Raw genomic sequence first — 15,312 nt, 5'->3', positions numbered from 1 at the left:
AATTGGTGTTCGTTTATAAAATTAGATTGAAACCAAAAATTGTATGTATTGAAAGTCATTACCCATAGAAGATTGGTCCAATTGAATAACCTCGTCTAAGAGCTGTTGAAACATAAAATGATTGATACTAATTAAGAACGAATCTTCAAATTACAAAACAGATAAAAGTACAAATCTTATTCATTAATTGACTTATCTCTATCCACAATTCAGCTAAAAAAAGTGTATAATCGTAGAAGAATTTGATGAATTGGAATCTTCTTCTTCAATTGTTTGATTGAAAAAAATTCGATCGAGTTTCTCTAATTTTTGTTCTTTTGTTTCGCAAGATAACAAATTTATTATGAAAAACATAATAAGCATGGGCTGAATGAAAAGCCTTACAACATAAAATGGATTAGAAGAACAAACTAAAGGCCAAATTTAGGGAGCCATTATTTTAACATGATATTCGGACAAACATAAAATCGTGGATAAATTGACTCAGAGCATGGCCACTGCATATACTCAAATGAGTGTTTCTATCTTTTAATAAAATTTAAAATAATACTAATTTCTTTAGGGTTTGCCCTTAGCACCTTTGACAAGGGTCGTCTTTTTCGCCGAGGCTAAGTAGTAAATTCCGGGAGTCTTTAATCGGTTCGTCGGGTTAAGAGTCATCAACTCCTCGAGGTGGTCGCAGGTAAGCTTGACGTCTGCCGGCTCGGCTATAATGGAAAGGCCCACCGCATTGTGGAAAGTCGCAGGGGAAAACTGCAAAATAGCCGCCTTGCGCCTGACGAAGTACGTCATCAGAAAGGCGGGGAGAGGAAAAGTGAGTCCGCACTCGGTAAAGAATTTCTCTGAAAGGCAAATGAAACCAGGGGAGCATCCCAGGGTCGCTGATTTGAAGACGGGATTCGAATGTTCCGCCGAGTGTTCAACTTTCCAAGTTGAACGGCCTTGATAGCCGCCTCAAGCTTTAGTGTGGAGCAGCGAACGAAAGAAAACATGTTCGAACTCACGGGAGGAACCTCGTCCGAACACAGAGAAAATCCCTCGTCGATAGAAGGCTCGTCGACCAAAAAAGGCACCTTACAAGGAAGAGCGGACGAGCTGGGAGCCGCTGAACCAGAAAACAGGTGGCGCTGAAGAACGGCGAGCTTAGTCATGTCAGAACTTGTAGAGTCAGAAGAAGATCGCCCCGGGAAGGGGATCGAACCCTGCGACAGGTGGATCTGCCCGAATCTCTGGAGTCGAAAGGGGTAACTTCTCGGAGGTGGCTCGCGGCGGAAGGATCCACCGATATGGATTTGGAAGAAGGCACAAAGAATAAGAAATAAAAATGAGAAGACAAAGAAGAGGAGGGGAGTCGTACCTTACAGCGGAGGAGGAGCAGAAATGTGAAATCGTCAAGAGAAAAGAAGTATTTATAGGCGAAAGATGGGGTTTTGCAATCATAATTGCGGATGTGAGGCGAGAAGCGACGTTTGGGGTTCCGAACTGCACGCGCCAGCAAGTCTCACACGCGTGATTGGACAGGTTATCTCGGAGAATGGGAAAACCCACTCGCGACCTTCCACTTTCCAGATCTTTGTCCCCAGAAAACTTTTCGGATTCCCGATCTTTGTCTGGTTCGAACTTTAGACGAGAGGACTGCGGGACAACTAAGCTCGTCACAAAAGCAACGCACAAAGTTCTCCGCCTAAGCAACTACGAACTGAGGGTGGGGGGAATACTGTTAGGGTTGGATTCCCCTCCCTACACAAGGCCCAATCCAGAAGGAATGTCCCAAGGCCGAGATGATCAGTTAAAAGGAAGGAGGGGTATTTCGGTCCTTTTAAGTGACGAACCGACACGATTTCTTATAAATGTGGACGTACGACGTTCGAGAAAAGGATCTGCGGAAAAAAGGAGCTAAGCGCTACGAAAACTACGAGTGATTAGCTAATATATTGTCCAAAGCACAAGTCGACGAGCTCCAAGCTTGTCTTCCCTCTTTTCCTTTACTCGTATAAATTCATATTGTCTACCGTTGTAGTCCGAATTATTGTGCCCCGGCACCGAGTTATAAAGAGAGATTCTTCTTACGGAACTATAAATCTTTAATTGTGACTGATATCAACATCAACACTTACGCAAACATTTACTTCACTAAATAAAGTTTAGAATTTACTAAGGTTTTGAACATCATATTACAAATTAGACGTTCACATATAGCAAAATAAATCTCTATGAAGGATCTCTTGTGTGACCCACTCTAACCGTTTGGTCTTCTTTCTCCATGTTAAACTTCCTTAGAGCATGACCATTGCACATCCTCAAATAAGAGTCTCTATTTTTTAATAATATTAAAAATAATATTAATCTCTTCACATTCTTGTTTTTAATTTTTGTTCTTCCATTAGTCATCTTTGGGTGTCTAATTTTTTTTTAATTAAAAATGTATTTAAAGTCTAACATGCACACTTAATAGTTAGGAAAATATAAAGAGGACACACAACAATAATCACAGGAGATGCAGCTCTCGACATTTGCCAAAAGAGGGTAATCTTTAAATGTATGAGAGATGAAGAACGCCAAGATATCAAAAGGAGGTGTGGAGGCTCGTGGAAGCTTGTTTTAAACTTCTTGCTAGCTGGTGAGTTTGGTTGCAGGCGGGAGAAATCACAAGCACTTGCAGGTCCTGGTCATAGCATTGCCGTGACATCAAAGGGTGTTGACTTCACCTGAGCTGCAGAAGCAAAACTGGACACTGGTAAAGGAGAAGAGGCAAATCAAGACTGTTTTAACTAAGCTTTGTACAATGTAAAAACAAAACTCTTAAACCTCTCAAAAACACAATCTAAAAATACAGGATCGAGTTCTTGAAATTGCAGAGAAAACTGAATATGCAGAATATGACATACCAAGTGATATACACAACACAAAGCTAAAAGAACTCTGTTTCTGGAGAACAGTGATACAAAACACCTCTGTTTCCGAACACATAGCAAGAAAGCATACAAAACAACAGGTTCTTAGTGATAATACAACAAGCGGGTATTAACATAAAAGTGGGAATTTACACACCTCTGTTTCCGAATTTATCCAAAATCTCAGCTTCAGTTGCTCTCTGCAAATTTATAAATAAACTGATCAAGCAGAAGTAACATGGTGATTGAGATTAACTTCAGATACCTTTGGGGGAAGAGCTTCTGAGAGACGGCCATTATGAAGGAGCTGAGCTATATCTGAGCGAGATTGTCTGACCATACACTCTCTTATCTTCCGATGTAATTTGACAGAACATATCAGATTATGAATATGTTTTTTGCTGCAAACAAGAGAGATAAATTGAAAACTGATACGATTCATCATCGTACTACTTAAAATAAGAAGAAACAAGCTGATGACGTGGAACAGAGCAAAGAGTGAAGGAAAGACACAGAAAGAAAGAGAGGCTTTGCCGTTGCAGAATGAGTTTAAAAGAGCCTTGGCAGCTCATCTCCTTGATTATGCTTATTGTTGTTGAATGTTAGCGATGTGCTAGTGAGAGAGTGATGTGCTCTCTGATGGTTAGTGCCAGAGTGATGTGCTCTCGTCTCTGATCTTTGTAAGGTGAAGAGCTTGTGATGTGCTTGCCTTCGTCTATGGTGTGTTAGTGTTTGGGTTATCAATAAAGAGTTAGTTACAGAGGATACGATATCACAAAACTTATCAAAAACTCGAACAAAAAAACAAAACAAATCATAACCGTACGTGTAAGGCAAGTAAATCAAGTTTCTTACCACTTCGAAGCTTTTCTCCATCTTGAAACACCAAAGACATTACTAAAGCAACCCAACTCTGACTTTGTTTTTATGGCGAATCATTATTTGCTTTCTGCCGTAGGAAGGTGAAAAGGATCTTTGTAAGTTATGAACGTATTTGCTTTCTATCCGGAGTTGCAGGTTTCTTTGAATCTGCAGGCACAGGAGAAGAACAAACTCTTTTTATCCAAACTCAGAATATATAGAACCAGGTTTCACATTTTTACTCAGGAGAAGTACCATCCGAAAAGCTGGTAAGGCCTTTACTATAACATACCTCTAGTTGCTCATGGAGCTGCTTCTGTACTTCCATCTGAAGACGCAGAGCCTCTGTAATACCTATCCCACTGCAGTATAAACATGTACCAGGTGAGTATCTGTTTATAATGGTGTAGCACTTGTGATGTCACCGGAAATTTCATCAAGGAAGTAGATCAAATTGAAATCAAAGTTGCAAATACTAACGATACTGAACAATGAAAAGCAAAACCAGTTCTAGTAAGAGAGACTCAACCAACGGGATTGACAAAACTACACTTAGAAATCAAACACAACATCTGCTAATTGCTAAATGTGGTGAGCCTCGTAGGGAAGGCAATGCACTTCCGCAAGCAACATTGAGATTGGTACAATTCTCATATGACAAGAAACATACGCAGAATCATTGACTGTATAGCAATCATCAATGAACCAAAACCCAGATACAACAATATTGAACACACATTAAACAGTCTCAATTTTAACCAAAGTCTAGTATCTATATCTCCTTATACTATGGCTATGAAATAGAGAGATAAGAAGGAAAAAACACAGAAAGAGATCAGATATCACAATTCAAAACACTAAAATCAAAATTGAAACTTGATTCCACCCAAAATCAAAGGCTCTAATTTGAAACCTTAAAAACTAAACTAAACGAACAAAATTGAAAGGGGGAGATAAGCATTTGCGAATACCTTTTCTAATTTGGCAGCTGTGAGGACTTGGATCGAAGAAGAAGACGGCGAGGCGAGATCATTGTTTCATCGGTTAGATTGTATCGACAGAGAGAGAAGCAAAGGAAGAAAAGAGAGGAAAAAAAAAGGTAACCAATAAATTAGTGACACGTCTGGTACACCTGTGTCTCCGAAATATATAGAATTTAAGACTAAAACTTTTTTTTTTTATTGTATCTATATATACATTCTTTTTTAGTCATTTAGTAAATAAATTATGGACTTGGAATCTATTTACAATTATACCATTAGCATAAATTTTTAATTTGTTTTTATTTAATTAATTAATATTAAGTTTTGATTTTTGGAAACAAGATTTCTTATACTAATAAAATTTCCAAAACAATAGAAACCACTCAATAAAATATCCTAATTTAATTAATATTAAGTTTCCAATTTTATAAAACAATATTTTCTTAATAAACAACAATGTTTTTAAAACCGGACCGGAAGGTGAACCAGAAGTCTTTCGGGTTGTTGGGTTAATTAGTCGAACCGGTTGAACCACGGGTCAATTAGTTTATTAGTTTGTTTATATTTTATGAATATAACATCTACTTTTCTATAAACATATGAACAAAACATACATAGTTAATTATTAGCGGTCGATATAACATTCCTAGTTTTAGTACACGTAGAAATTCTATACTATTAACAAAATACTTTCTAATTTATATACTAATTAATATATCTATATTTGTAAGGTTGTAGATTTTAAAAAAAATACAAATTAAATATTAGTTATATATATAGTTAATCTATAAAATAAATTACATTTTGTTATATAAAAATAGAATATCTAGTTACTAAAAAATAAAAGACATCCCACGGGATGTGGGATGGAAATACTCTCATGGGCCACTTAATTATTTTTCTTTTAATTTTAGATACACAAATTAACTAGAATAAGAAACTACTAATACTAACTATTTCAATATTATTAAATTACAAATTTTTAGATAAAACATTTTATATATTTCGTGATAGTAGTTAAATTTCATCAATTTTAAAATTGTATATGTTGTATCAAATCATAATAAAATGCATGTTATATTTTTGGGTATAAAAAAACGTTATGTAAATTGTTCGGATTGACTTCGTAGAGTTGTACATATCTCTTATTATATAAAAATACTATGAATGGAGAAAAATGAAAGGGAGGTGCACACATTGACATTGGTTGGATAAATGCTTTTAATTTCTTATCTTAAGAAAATAGATCTATTTTATAAGCTGGAATAGTTGCTTCTCGCAGTGAGTATGTCATTTCCAAGTAGCTAGAGAGGCCCAAGTGGTACGATTTTTTTTTTTTTTTTTCCTATTGATCAGAATCGTTAAGATGTTTCTATCAAGAATATTTTTATTTATATTAATTTATGCAATATATTTATGTGTAAGGACATTATTGAATACATAATTATGTGGCTGCAAATGGAATACTAGTAATGCCTTGTTCCGATGGAACAACAATTTGTGATACTAAAAGAATTATTGTTATTGCTAAGCCAAAGACCATCCTACAAACCATCAAAGCCTCTATTATCATGATAGAAGATCTCCTAGACTAGCTTTCCATACGTGGTTGTATAGGATTCTACCCAATTTAACTAAGAGGTAAACTTGCATGTTGGTGTGATAACATCTTACAGCGTAGTACGTACACAGCAGATAAGTGTAGTTTACTAATGAGGGTTTCCGTCGTTATAATTTTTAGTGACGGCGAGTCACGTTCACGTTTAAGACGAATATTGATCCATGGTATAAAAAAAAATCATCGATCCTCAAGTCTTGATGTGGGAATAAACAATCCAAGCATGGACTCGTGGTATTAAATATATGAATGGAACCTTAGAAATACAGAATTATATATACCCAAAAAAAAAACCATTATAACTACACAAAGCTAATCGTGACTTAGCTTGCAAAACAAATCTTTCACGTTTCAAAGCTCAATTAACGTTGACAACCAAACTACTAACAACAACAAAATGGTTCAACCTGAAAACTATTTTGTTCTTGATCCAAGAGAAGCCACCGTCATGGATCTGATATATCTTCTCTTCTACTCGGATCTCGAAAATAGAAAGTTCGTTGATACTTCGGTAGAGAACATTCATAATGATCTTTGCCGATTCAGGGGACGATGGATCATCTTTGTAGCCATCGTTGTTCAGAAACTCATGATTATCCTCAGGAAACCTCTCTCCTTCTTCGGATTCGCTCTTGGCTTTTGGCTCAACCTTCCTTCTTCCAATGGTGGCTTCTTCAAGATATTCCTAAATCTTGTCCAAGGTTAGATTATCTTTTGACTTTCTTGTTTAAAACTTACTGGTACAAGTTTGGTTAGAAATTTCACTAAAAATGAAATACAAATTTAAGTTGAATACTATTGAATTCATATTGGTTTCTTACTACTTAATACGTAAACACAACCATATTTTCTGTAACTATCTTGCATTATTATATATATAATTTGTGTAAACTTGTGTACATGATCTGTCAAATAAATATCATATCGTCGGTCATATACCCTAAGTTTCGCATTTATATTACTTTTGTAACTTTTCAGGAAGGTTTATGTGGCCGGAAAAAACATCAGCCACATTTGCATCGATAAACGGAAACCTAGACCAAAGAGTAGACTTAGGTTTAGGCCGGAGCATAGAGATAGGGGATGAAAGATACAAACCACTCTTGTCAATTATGGCTTCTAAGCTGTCTTACGAAAACGAAAACTGTATCAGATCCGTTCTTCAAGACCATTGGCAGGTTTTATTGACTAACTCTTTTCCATTTTTCTTAATTAACTACTTTTTTTTTCTTCCAACTCTCTCATCAGTCTCTAAACAATAAAAAAAAAACGATTTCTATAGTACGTTTAGTTTTTCCTTTTAAGATTAAAAAAAAGAAAAAAAAAAGACTTAACATACGGTACCAATGCAGTATTATACAGGCTGTTATCTTTTTCCATGATCATGCATGTTCTCATTAATTTTATAATTAATAAATGATTAATATCATTTTTTTATTATGTTCTGGCAAAGATGGACTTATTGGGTTTCTACACCTGCCGAAATGGTGAGACTGCTTCCCTTTTCTTATAGACAGTAAGTAAAATGAAAAAATTAAGTGTATTGGACCGAAAATGCTGATACCTCGTGAAAACATGCACCGTTTTAGTTTTTCTTACTAGTCAAATATCATGACCTAAGAAATGTTATATATATAGTTATGTTCTTTCACGTGTTTGGGCTCACAAATTCGATTTTCAAAAATTTCAGAGATTTATCCAACCATATATTTAAAATAATTTTAATTTTAATTTTTATTGTATGATTTTAATTTCTTTATAATGGAACATTAATTCTTTATTAATTTTAAACTCTAGATTTTTCGCACACATTATTAATACGTTATAAAAATTGATTATAAATATATTTTTTTTTGAAATTTACAATTTTTACAATTTTAAAACCGATATAATTAATTTGGTTTCTCAGATTACATACAAACGAGGTCAACAGAAGTGATTGTTATAAGGGACACAAAACAAAATCCAAACCTTATCGTCATCAGTTTCAGAGGCACTGATCCTTTCAACGCCGATGATTGGTGTACAGACTTGGATCTCTCTTGGTAATTTTCTTTTCTCTTGTTGTAACTTTCTATCCCCACGAATCTACATAATAATATATTTGTGTATATAACTAGATTTAGGGGTTTATGTTCAATATTATTAGCTTCTCTCTTGATAAAACTATTGCAAAATTCAAAATAGGTACGAGATTATGAATGTGGGAAAGATCCACGGCGGATTCATGAAAGCTTTAGGCCTTCCGAAAGAAGGATGGCATGAAGGAATAAACTCTCACGAAACTCAAAATGAAACAAGTCAACTTGCATACTACAGAATTTTGAGTCACATGAAAGAGGTTTTCAACCAAAACCCAACATCCAAATTTATTCTGACTGGACATAGTCTAGGTGGAGCCCTAGCAATCCTATTCACAGCTGTGTTAATGATGCATGATGAGACGGAAATATTGGAGAGGCTCGAAGGAGTTTACACATTTGGGCAACCACGCGTAGGAAATGCGGATTTCGGAAATTATATGAAAGAAAAGTTAAGAGAATTTCGCGTGAAGTACAAAAGATATGTCTATTGCAACGATATGGTTCCTAGGTTGCCTTTCGATGACAAGACACTATTATTCAAACATTTTGGGGACTGCCTCTACTGTAACAGTTTCTACAAAGGAAAGGTTGGTTATAAATAACAACATATGCTTTTGTTTCTTTAAATTAGTCACTCATGATTAGGGTTTGAAAAAGTTTTTGTCCCTTCCCACATGAGAAGACTTTACAAAATTTCATGTGAGAGATAGGAAGCAATATTAATGAAAAAAACTAGCTAGTAGATTCTATAGAGAATTAGAAGTTTCAATATTTCTTACTTTTAAATAAGTTTTATCCCGTTGATATCAAGATATATATATATATATATATATATATATATATATCTTTTTAACATAGTAAAATTATTTATACATAGAAATATGTCCAGATATGGAAAACGAGAATTTTTTTCTTGTTTCCACACAATCCCATAATGATATATACATATTTGATATAATATTCAGGTGGAGGAAGAGGAGCCAAACAAAAACTACTTCAACATCTTCTTCGTTATACCGAAGATAATGAACGCATTGTGGGAGTTAATAAGGAGTTTCATCATGTCATGTTGGCAAGGTAGAGAATACAGGGAAGGATGGTTATTGACATGTTTTAGGCTTGTCGGATTGTTGATTCCGGGACTCCCTGCACATTTTCCTAATGAGTACGTCAACGTTGCCCTACTGGGGAACTTTTCTCGTCCTAATTCTCAACATTTGCCTAATGAGCCCTTTTTAGAAAACTTTTGATTCACACCATGACTAGTGTTTGACTTGCATCGTTTCCATTTTTTTCTTAAGTTTTTCAATAATTAGTGTGTTCATGATACTATCTTTCGTGAATTCTTTCTTTGTATTTATTTTATTTTGATATAATGTGTTACATGTTTTTTTTTAATTATTTTCATATCTTTCTGGTAACTAAATTAAATAATGTCATCAACTTTGAATAAATGGGAGAAGTAATATTGCGGATAGTATCATTTTAAAAAAAATAAAAGTTCATGATGTAAAAGTTCTCATTCTGAGGATTCATGCGAAATATTATTTTTTTTAGGAATCTTGAGGTCACATGTCCACTTTGAAATATTTCATCTTTTTTTTATGTTGTGTTCTTGTTGAAGCCAGTTTTTGATTAATCAAGCTTTTTGCTTTTTTTTATGTATTTAATTTAAATAATGGTTTTGTAATTTTTGATTATTAAAATTTGATAATTAATAAACAATAACTAAAAAATATTCTTTAAATGTTTGAGCAACCTTCTTTGGATTCTTTAGTGGAAGGATGATTTTGTTTAAGTTCTAAGTGAGTTGCTTTAATTAGTTTAGTATTAATTATATAATTAATTAATATTTGAGCAACTTAAAAGAGTTGCTGGAGTGGAGACGGTCTTAGCCTCTGAATCATCAAAATTTATACGAACTTTATTTTTTTTTCTAATCTCGCAAGGCACAAGGCAGTTTCACCTGATCAAGTTGGCCTGGTGGCAGGCCCGACCCTTCACCCATTCTTATGATACATGGGTGTTGGGCCTCCATATTTTCTGAGATTTTTAGTAACAAAAATAGGCCTCAAAAAATATTTTTATTGCAAAAATAGGCATTAATTTTATGAAAGTTATAGATTTGGCCTCAAGTTTTAAATTTATCTACTTTTTTATTGCAAAAATAGACCTCATTTTCCGAAATTTTAAGATTTAATTTCAGTTTTATTTTTTATCTATAAAATCCATTAAAAAGTAATTGTTTTGTATTGGGCCACAAATTTCACTGGGCCGGCCCTGCCTGGTAGCACTAATAATCATCTATATATACATTTTTGGCAACATTTAGCAAATAAATCCTGAAGTTATAACTTATTTACAATCATGCCAATGACATTAATTATTAATTTATTTTTTATTTAATTAATTAATATTAAATTTTGATTTTGGAAAACAAAATTTTTCACCTGAATAAAATTTTTAAAACAATAAGAAACATTCCCTTTAACATTAAATATTTAATTTATAATTAATTTTATTATATTAAATTTTTAATTTTATAAAACAATATGAATTAATTCTATAAATCACTATTTATTTAATTGTATGTTATAGTTTTTGTAATATAAAATAATAAACCTCAAACAGAATACTTTATATACTAAATAATATATATTTATATTTGTAAAATTGTACATATAAAAAATATTAATTATTAATATAGTTAATCTAAAAAATAATATTTTATTTTTATTTAAAAATTACCCCATAATATACCGCACATGAATATTTAGTCAAACTTTAAAAATAAATAGTCAACACTTCCATGCATGTTATTTTAACCAAGTTATTTCGTTATTGTCAACATTTCATTTAAATATTATCAAGCAAGAATTTGAGTTTGAGGTGACTACTATAAAGAAACAAGAAAGGAGAAAATTAAAACATTGTATTCTCATGTATATTAAGTATACTTTACAATATAGCAGGACGCATTGTTACTTTAGCAAAAACTGATTTAGAGATATAAAAATGCCTCCAAAACCAATAAAAACAATATAGTAACACAATCTCATATAATATAGCTACATATTCATTCCTATAAACAAGTTTTCAAACCAAAGCAATATTTAGTCATAAGAAGCGCAGCAACAAGCTTGATGATCCTATGGCTTTTAAGCTGCTGATGGAGCTTTGACGGACTGAAGCACACCGGCTTGGGACAAAGCTTCGACGAACTGCTGAAGTGTCTCTTGCTTCTTGTGGCCGTCTCCGATAATGTTCTTGTAATCAAGAGACTCGTCGTTGTAAATGTCCCACCATTTCTTGACCAGCATCTTGATATCTGCTCTGTTCATGTTCTCTTCTTCTCCAGTAAATCTGATACGAAAATATGTAATTTATTAACTTTACTAGTTACTATTCAATGACTATCTAATAATATATGCCCAAAATATACCTCCAAGGCTTAGCACCAGCAGCACAGTAGTGAACAACTTTGACTTGGTCAAGCTCTATATTCTCTGGATGTCTCCAGAGCATGGCCAAGACCAAGTTGTAAGCTGATGGTATTGGCTTGTATATGTCCTTAAAGTACATATTCAAAAAATCCTGTTACAAAATACAAATCAAGTTATTATAATACGTTTCGATTGTAATATCAAAAATAATTGAAAATAAATTTCTACGTAAAAGTATTATTATCTCTACTATTTACCTGTTCAGCAAAAAGAGTGGGAGGCACGACTTTGACAGTATCCAAGAGGTTATGATAAGTGGGGAGGCTAGGCTCGTAAACGAACATACCGGCGTTGAAATACAAAGGCGGCTTAGGACCAAGCTTGGCCTCTGGCCAAGTCACCTTCTCTGGACACTGTTGGCAATAACCGATCTTGTATTGTGGGGAGTGGCTCCATGTCTTTTCACAGAAACAGTCCATGACTGCGTAGAATTGGCCATCGGGGAGATCAAACAAATGATCTATGTTGTCGAACACTTGTATGTCTCCATCCAAGTATATCATCTTGTTGTACTCCACAAACTGCAATCATATAGTACAAAAGAAATTAAACTAAAAGACAAATCAAAATTTTGGCCCAAGAATATAGGGAAACATACTAAAAAGATAACAAAAGTTGACAAATATTTCTGAATTTATCAATCATTTTCACGCATAGTTTTAGACAAAAAAAAAATGTTTTAGAAAAAATGTGTATTTTAATGGTAATATATATATAACTAGTAACTTTTTCGGATGAGAATAAAAAATAAATAGATTTTATATTGTGAAAACTTTTCAAAAATAAAAATATGTATTTATATATGCATACCTTCCAGATACGAAGCTTAGAGTAGTTGATAACGTAGTAAGCCATAGCAAACTCGGTTTGATTCTCCGGCGGGTAAACCGGCTCTATCTCCTTAACAACACAGCCTTGATCAACAAGCTGTTTCCGGTGATCCTCCGGTACGTCGGGCAAAACCGCCACCACGAGTGGATACTTGCTCTCAGCTTTCCTTAACCCCTTAGCAAGCCCCACCACTCCTTTCACGTAGTCACCGTTCCCAGCAAGAAAAGTCACGTAAGCCCTCTTCTCTCCGGCGTTAGCGGTGGCTGAGACGACAGGTCCGGTGAGTTTGGTATTGCTCTCAGGTGCCATCTTCTAACTTGTTGTCTCTTTAGAAAAAAAACTAACTTTTGTGTTCGTGTTTGTGTTTTTGTTCTTGTTTGAGTTTGTGTGTAGTAGTGTGTGATGAGTTTGTAAGTGTAAGCATAATGGTGCTTTATATAGAAATTAAAGTTAATTAATTTAAAGATTAATCACTAATAACTTCTGGATAATTAAATACGACCGACTACTAAACGTTTCCAGAGAAAGATTTTAATCCAACGGCTATTAAACCATGAGATAAAATCCAACGGCTTGCGATACGCGCGCGAAGCTTCGTTTGAATTAATCCAGGTGATGCCACGTTGGNCTCCCAGCAAGAAATGTCACGTAAGCCCTCTTCTCTCCGCCGTAAGCGGTGGCTGAGACGACAGGTCCGGTGAGTTTGGTATTGCTCTCAGGTGCCATCTTCTAACTTGTTGTCTTTAGAAAAAAACTAACTTTTGTGTTCGTGTTTGTGTTTTTGTTCTTGTTTGAGTTTGTGTGTAGTAGTGTGATGAGTTTGTAGGTCGAAGCATAATGGTGCTTTATATAGAAATTTTGGTTAATTAATTTAAAGATTAATCACTAATAACTTCTGGATAATTAAATACGACCGACTACTAAACGTTTCCAGAGAAAGATTTTAATCCAACGGTTATTAAGCAATGAGATAAAATCCAACGGCTCATGATACGCGCGCGAAGCTTCGTTTGAATTAATCCAGGTGTTGCCACGTTTACGTGATTACACGTGTCAGTATCTAGACAGTTCGACTCATCAAGGGTTGTTTTATAAATTAAGATCTCGTCGTGGTGGTTGATCGGTCACTTGTCAGTATGTTCCCACTCCAGGTACTACGACGTCGTTTTAACAATTCAATACTGTTACCTTGTGTAATTTTCTGATTGGCTAGTGAAACGAAACGTATTTACGTAAAACGTACTTGGCGGTTTACGACGCCACGTGGCGTTAGAATAGTCTTTCTCGGACCTACCTGGTTTAGTCTATGTTTAAATTTCTTGTCTGACCGATGACCGACCGACCATTTCCGGTAACATGTGTACGTTACAATCAAAAAATATTTTAGTTGCATGACTCAAAAGATTTATGTTTCGTCACTTTTGTATGAAAGTTTTGTGTTAATTTGTTTCTGTCAAACGTAATCCAAACTTGGTTATAATATATATCGAAAAGGAGGTTTGTGTTTATACCTTAAACGAAAATGTACACTAGAGTATTTTTCGTTCTTGTCAGTTTAGCTTACTATATATGTCAAGAAATAAAATCGAACTTACGAAAATATATATATTTTTTAATTTAAATGTTTGACAATATATATTATCAAATTGTTAAATCGTTATCAGAAAATAGTAATCGTATTCCATGTTAATTCGTATTCTATATCAAAATAAGAACAAAACTAAAAATAATTACTTGAAAGTTGAAACAATCTAAATATTTTTTGATCGGTTTTAGTATTTATCTGACTGTGACAAACACAATTGATATTTTCACTTACGCAACCTTGTACGTCCTAGAACATTTACTTCACTAAATAAAGTTTAGAATTTACTGAGGTTTTGAACATCATATTACAAATTAGACGTTCACACATAACAAAAGAAATCTCTATGAAGGATCTCTTGTGCGACCCACTCTAACCGTTTGGTTTTCTTTCTCCATGTTAAACTTCCTTATGGTAGTTTGTCCGACAAATGACCAACCGACTATTTAAGTACAATCCAAAGTTGGTAATACTTTTCTATTTCTTAATTAATACAGATCTGTGTCAAACAATTTGAAAAAAAAAAAAAGAATTAGTTTTGTAGATCCTCTAACGTTTTAACCGCCACGTTTTATTGGGTTCTATATCTAATCCTATTCTATGAGTCCACCTTTCTTTAATAGGCCTCACGTCATTTCATTAGTCCCGTGAGTTCATCTATATCTGACGGCTAGTTTGCTATGTCCGGAAAGTGTTAAATACTTAGTATCGTCCCTACAAATCACCACATGATCTTTTCCTGAATTTTGACTTTACTCGCACAGTTCTGACAGTTACTTCCCGGAAAGTCATTTATCCTGAAACTATTCCAGCTCAAACAAATGTGTACATCTAAAAATTTGTAGATGAGATGACTTACCGCTTTTAAAATTTTTTTGCTACTAATTTGTTTTTTATGTAGAGTTTATCTTTGTTTTGCTATTAATATGAACAACTTTGTTTTGAGAGATTTA

At 34.0% G+C, this 15,312-nt stretch overlaps 2 protein-coding genes and 1 long non-coding RNA gene across 8 annotated transcripts; 1 reads left to right on the top strand and 2 right to left on the bottom strand.

The window, feature by feature from the left end:
- LOC104701079 lies at nt 2,397-4,877 on the bottom strand. Of its 5 annotated transcripts, none has more exons than XR_753714.2 (7): nt 4,727-4,877; nt 4,048-4,117; nt 3,750-3,923; nt 3,160-3,609; nt 3,052-3,113; nt 2,889-2,954; nt 2,397-2,713 (listed from the first exon to the last, which is right to left on the bottom strand). It is a non-coding gene; the product is annotated as an uncharacterized LOC104701079 (long non-coding RNA). The 5 variants fall into 5 exon arrangements; XR_753713.2 differs by having other exon boundaries at nt 3,052-3,094; nt 4,727-4,876; XR_753711.2 differs by having other exon boundaries at nt 3,052-3,609.
- Nucleotides 6,668-9,885, top strand: LOC104701078. Its single transcript, XM_010416708.2, has 6 exons — nt 6,668-7,057; nt 7,335-7,534; nt 7,810-7,843; nt 8,266-8,401; nt 8,544-9,027; nt 9,406-9,885. Exons 1-6 carry the CDS (start codon nt 6,754-6,756, stop codon nt 9,688-9,690), a joined length of 1,443 nt encoding a protein of 480 aa, XP_010415010.1. The 5' UTR covers nt 6,668-6,753; the 3' UTR covers nt 9,691-9,885.
- On the bottom strand, nt 11,355-13,593 carry LOC104701076 (galactinol synthase 2-like). 2 transcript variants are annotated; one of them, XM_019227641.1, is made up of 5 exons: nt 13,403-13,593; nt 12,754-12,985; nt 12,141-12,464; nt 11,883-12,034; nt 11,355-11,803 (listed from the first exon to the last, which is right to left on the bottom strand). In XM_019227641.1, exons 1-5 carry the CDS (start codon nt 13,498-13,500, stop codon nt 11,599-11,601), a joined length of 1,011 nt encoding a protein of 336 aa, XP_019083186.1. In that variant the 5' UTR covers nt 13,501-13,593; the 3' UTR covers nt 11,355-11,598. The 2 variants fall into 2 exon arrangements, with proteins under 2 accessions (XP_019083186.1, XP_010415009.2); XM_010416707.2 differs by having other exon boundaries at nt 12,754-13,000; nt 13,418-13,593.

Source organism: Camelina sativa, chromosome 7 (assembly GCF_000633955.1).
Source record: "Camelina sativa cultivar DH55 chromosome 7, Cs, whole genome shotgun sequence".
In the NCBI taxonomy this organism is placed as follows: domain Eukaryota; kingdom Viridiplantae; phylum Streptophyta; class Magnoliopsida; order Brassicales; family Brassicaceae; genus Camelina; species Camelina sativa.
This window is presented reverse-complemented; position numbering and strand designations above follow the sequence as displayed.

Excerpts from the sequence above, each read along its gene's own strand:
- LOC104701078 (XM_010416708.2), top strand. The coding sequence starts at position 6,754 with ATGGTTCAACCTGAAAACTATTTTGTTCTTGATCCAAGAGAAGCCACC. Across the intron at positions 7,535-7,809 it reads TTCTTCAAGACCATTGGCAG|ATGGACTTATTGGGTTTCTA; the intron begins GTTTTATTGACT and ends GTTCTGGCAAAG. Across the intron at positions 8,402-8,543 it reads ACAGACTTGGATCTCTCTTG|GTACGAGATTATGAATGTGG; the intron begins GTAATTTTCTTT and ends AATTCAAAATAG.
- LOC104701076 (XM_019227641.1), bottom strand. The coding sequence starts at position 13,500 with ATGGCACCTGAGAGCAATACCAAACTCACCGGACCTGTCGTCTCAGCC. Across the intron at positions 12,465-12,753 it reads CTAAGCTTCGTATCTGGAAG|TTTGTGGAGTACAACAAGAT; the intron begins GTATGCATATAT and ends ATATGATTGCAG. Across the intron at positions 11,804-11,882 it reads GCTGGTGCTAAGCCTTGGAG|ATTTACTGGAGAAGAAGAGA; the intron begins GTATATTTTGGG and ends TTTTCGTATCAG.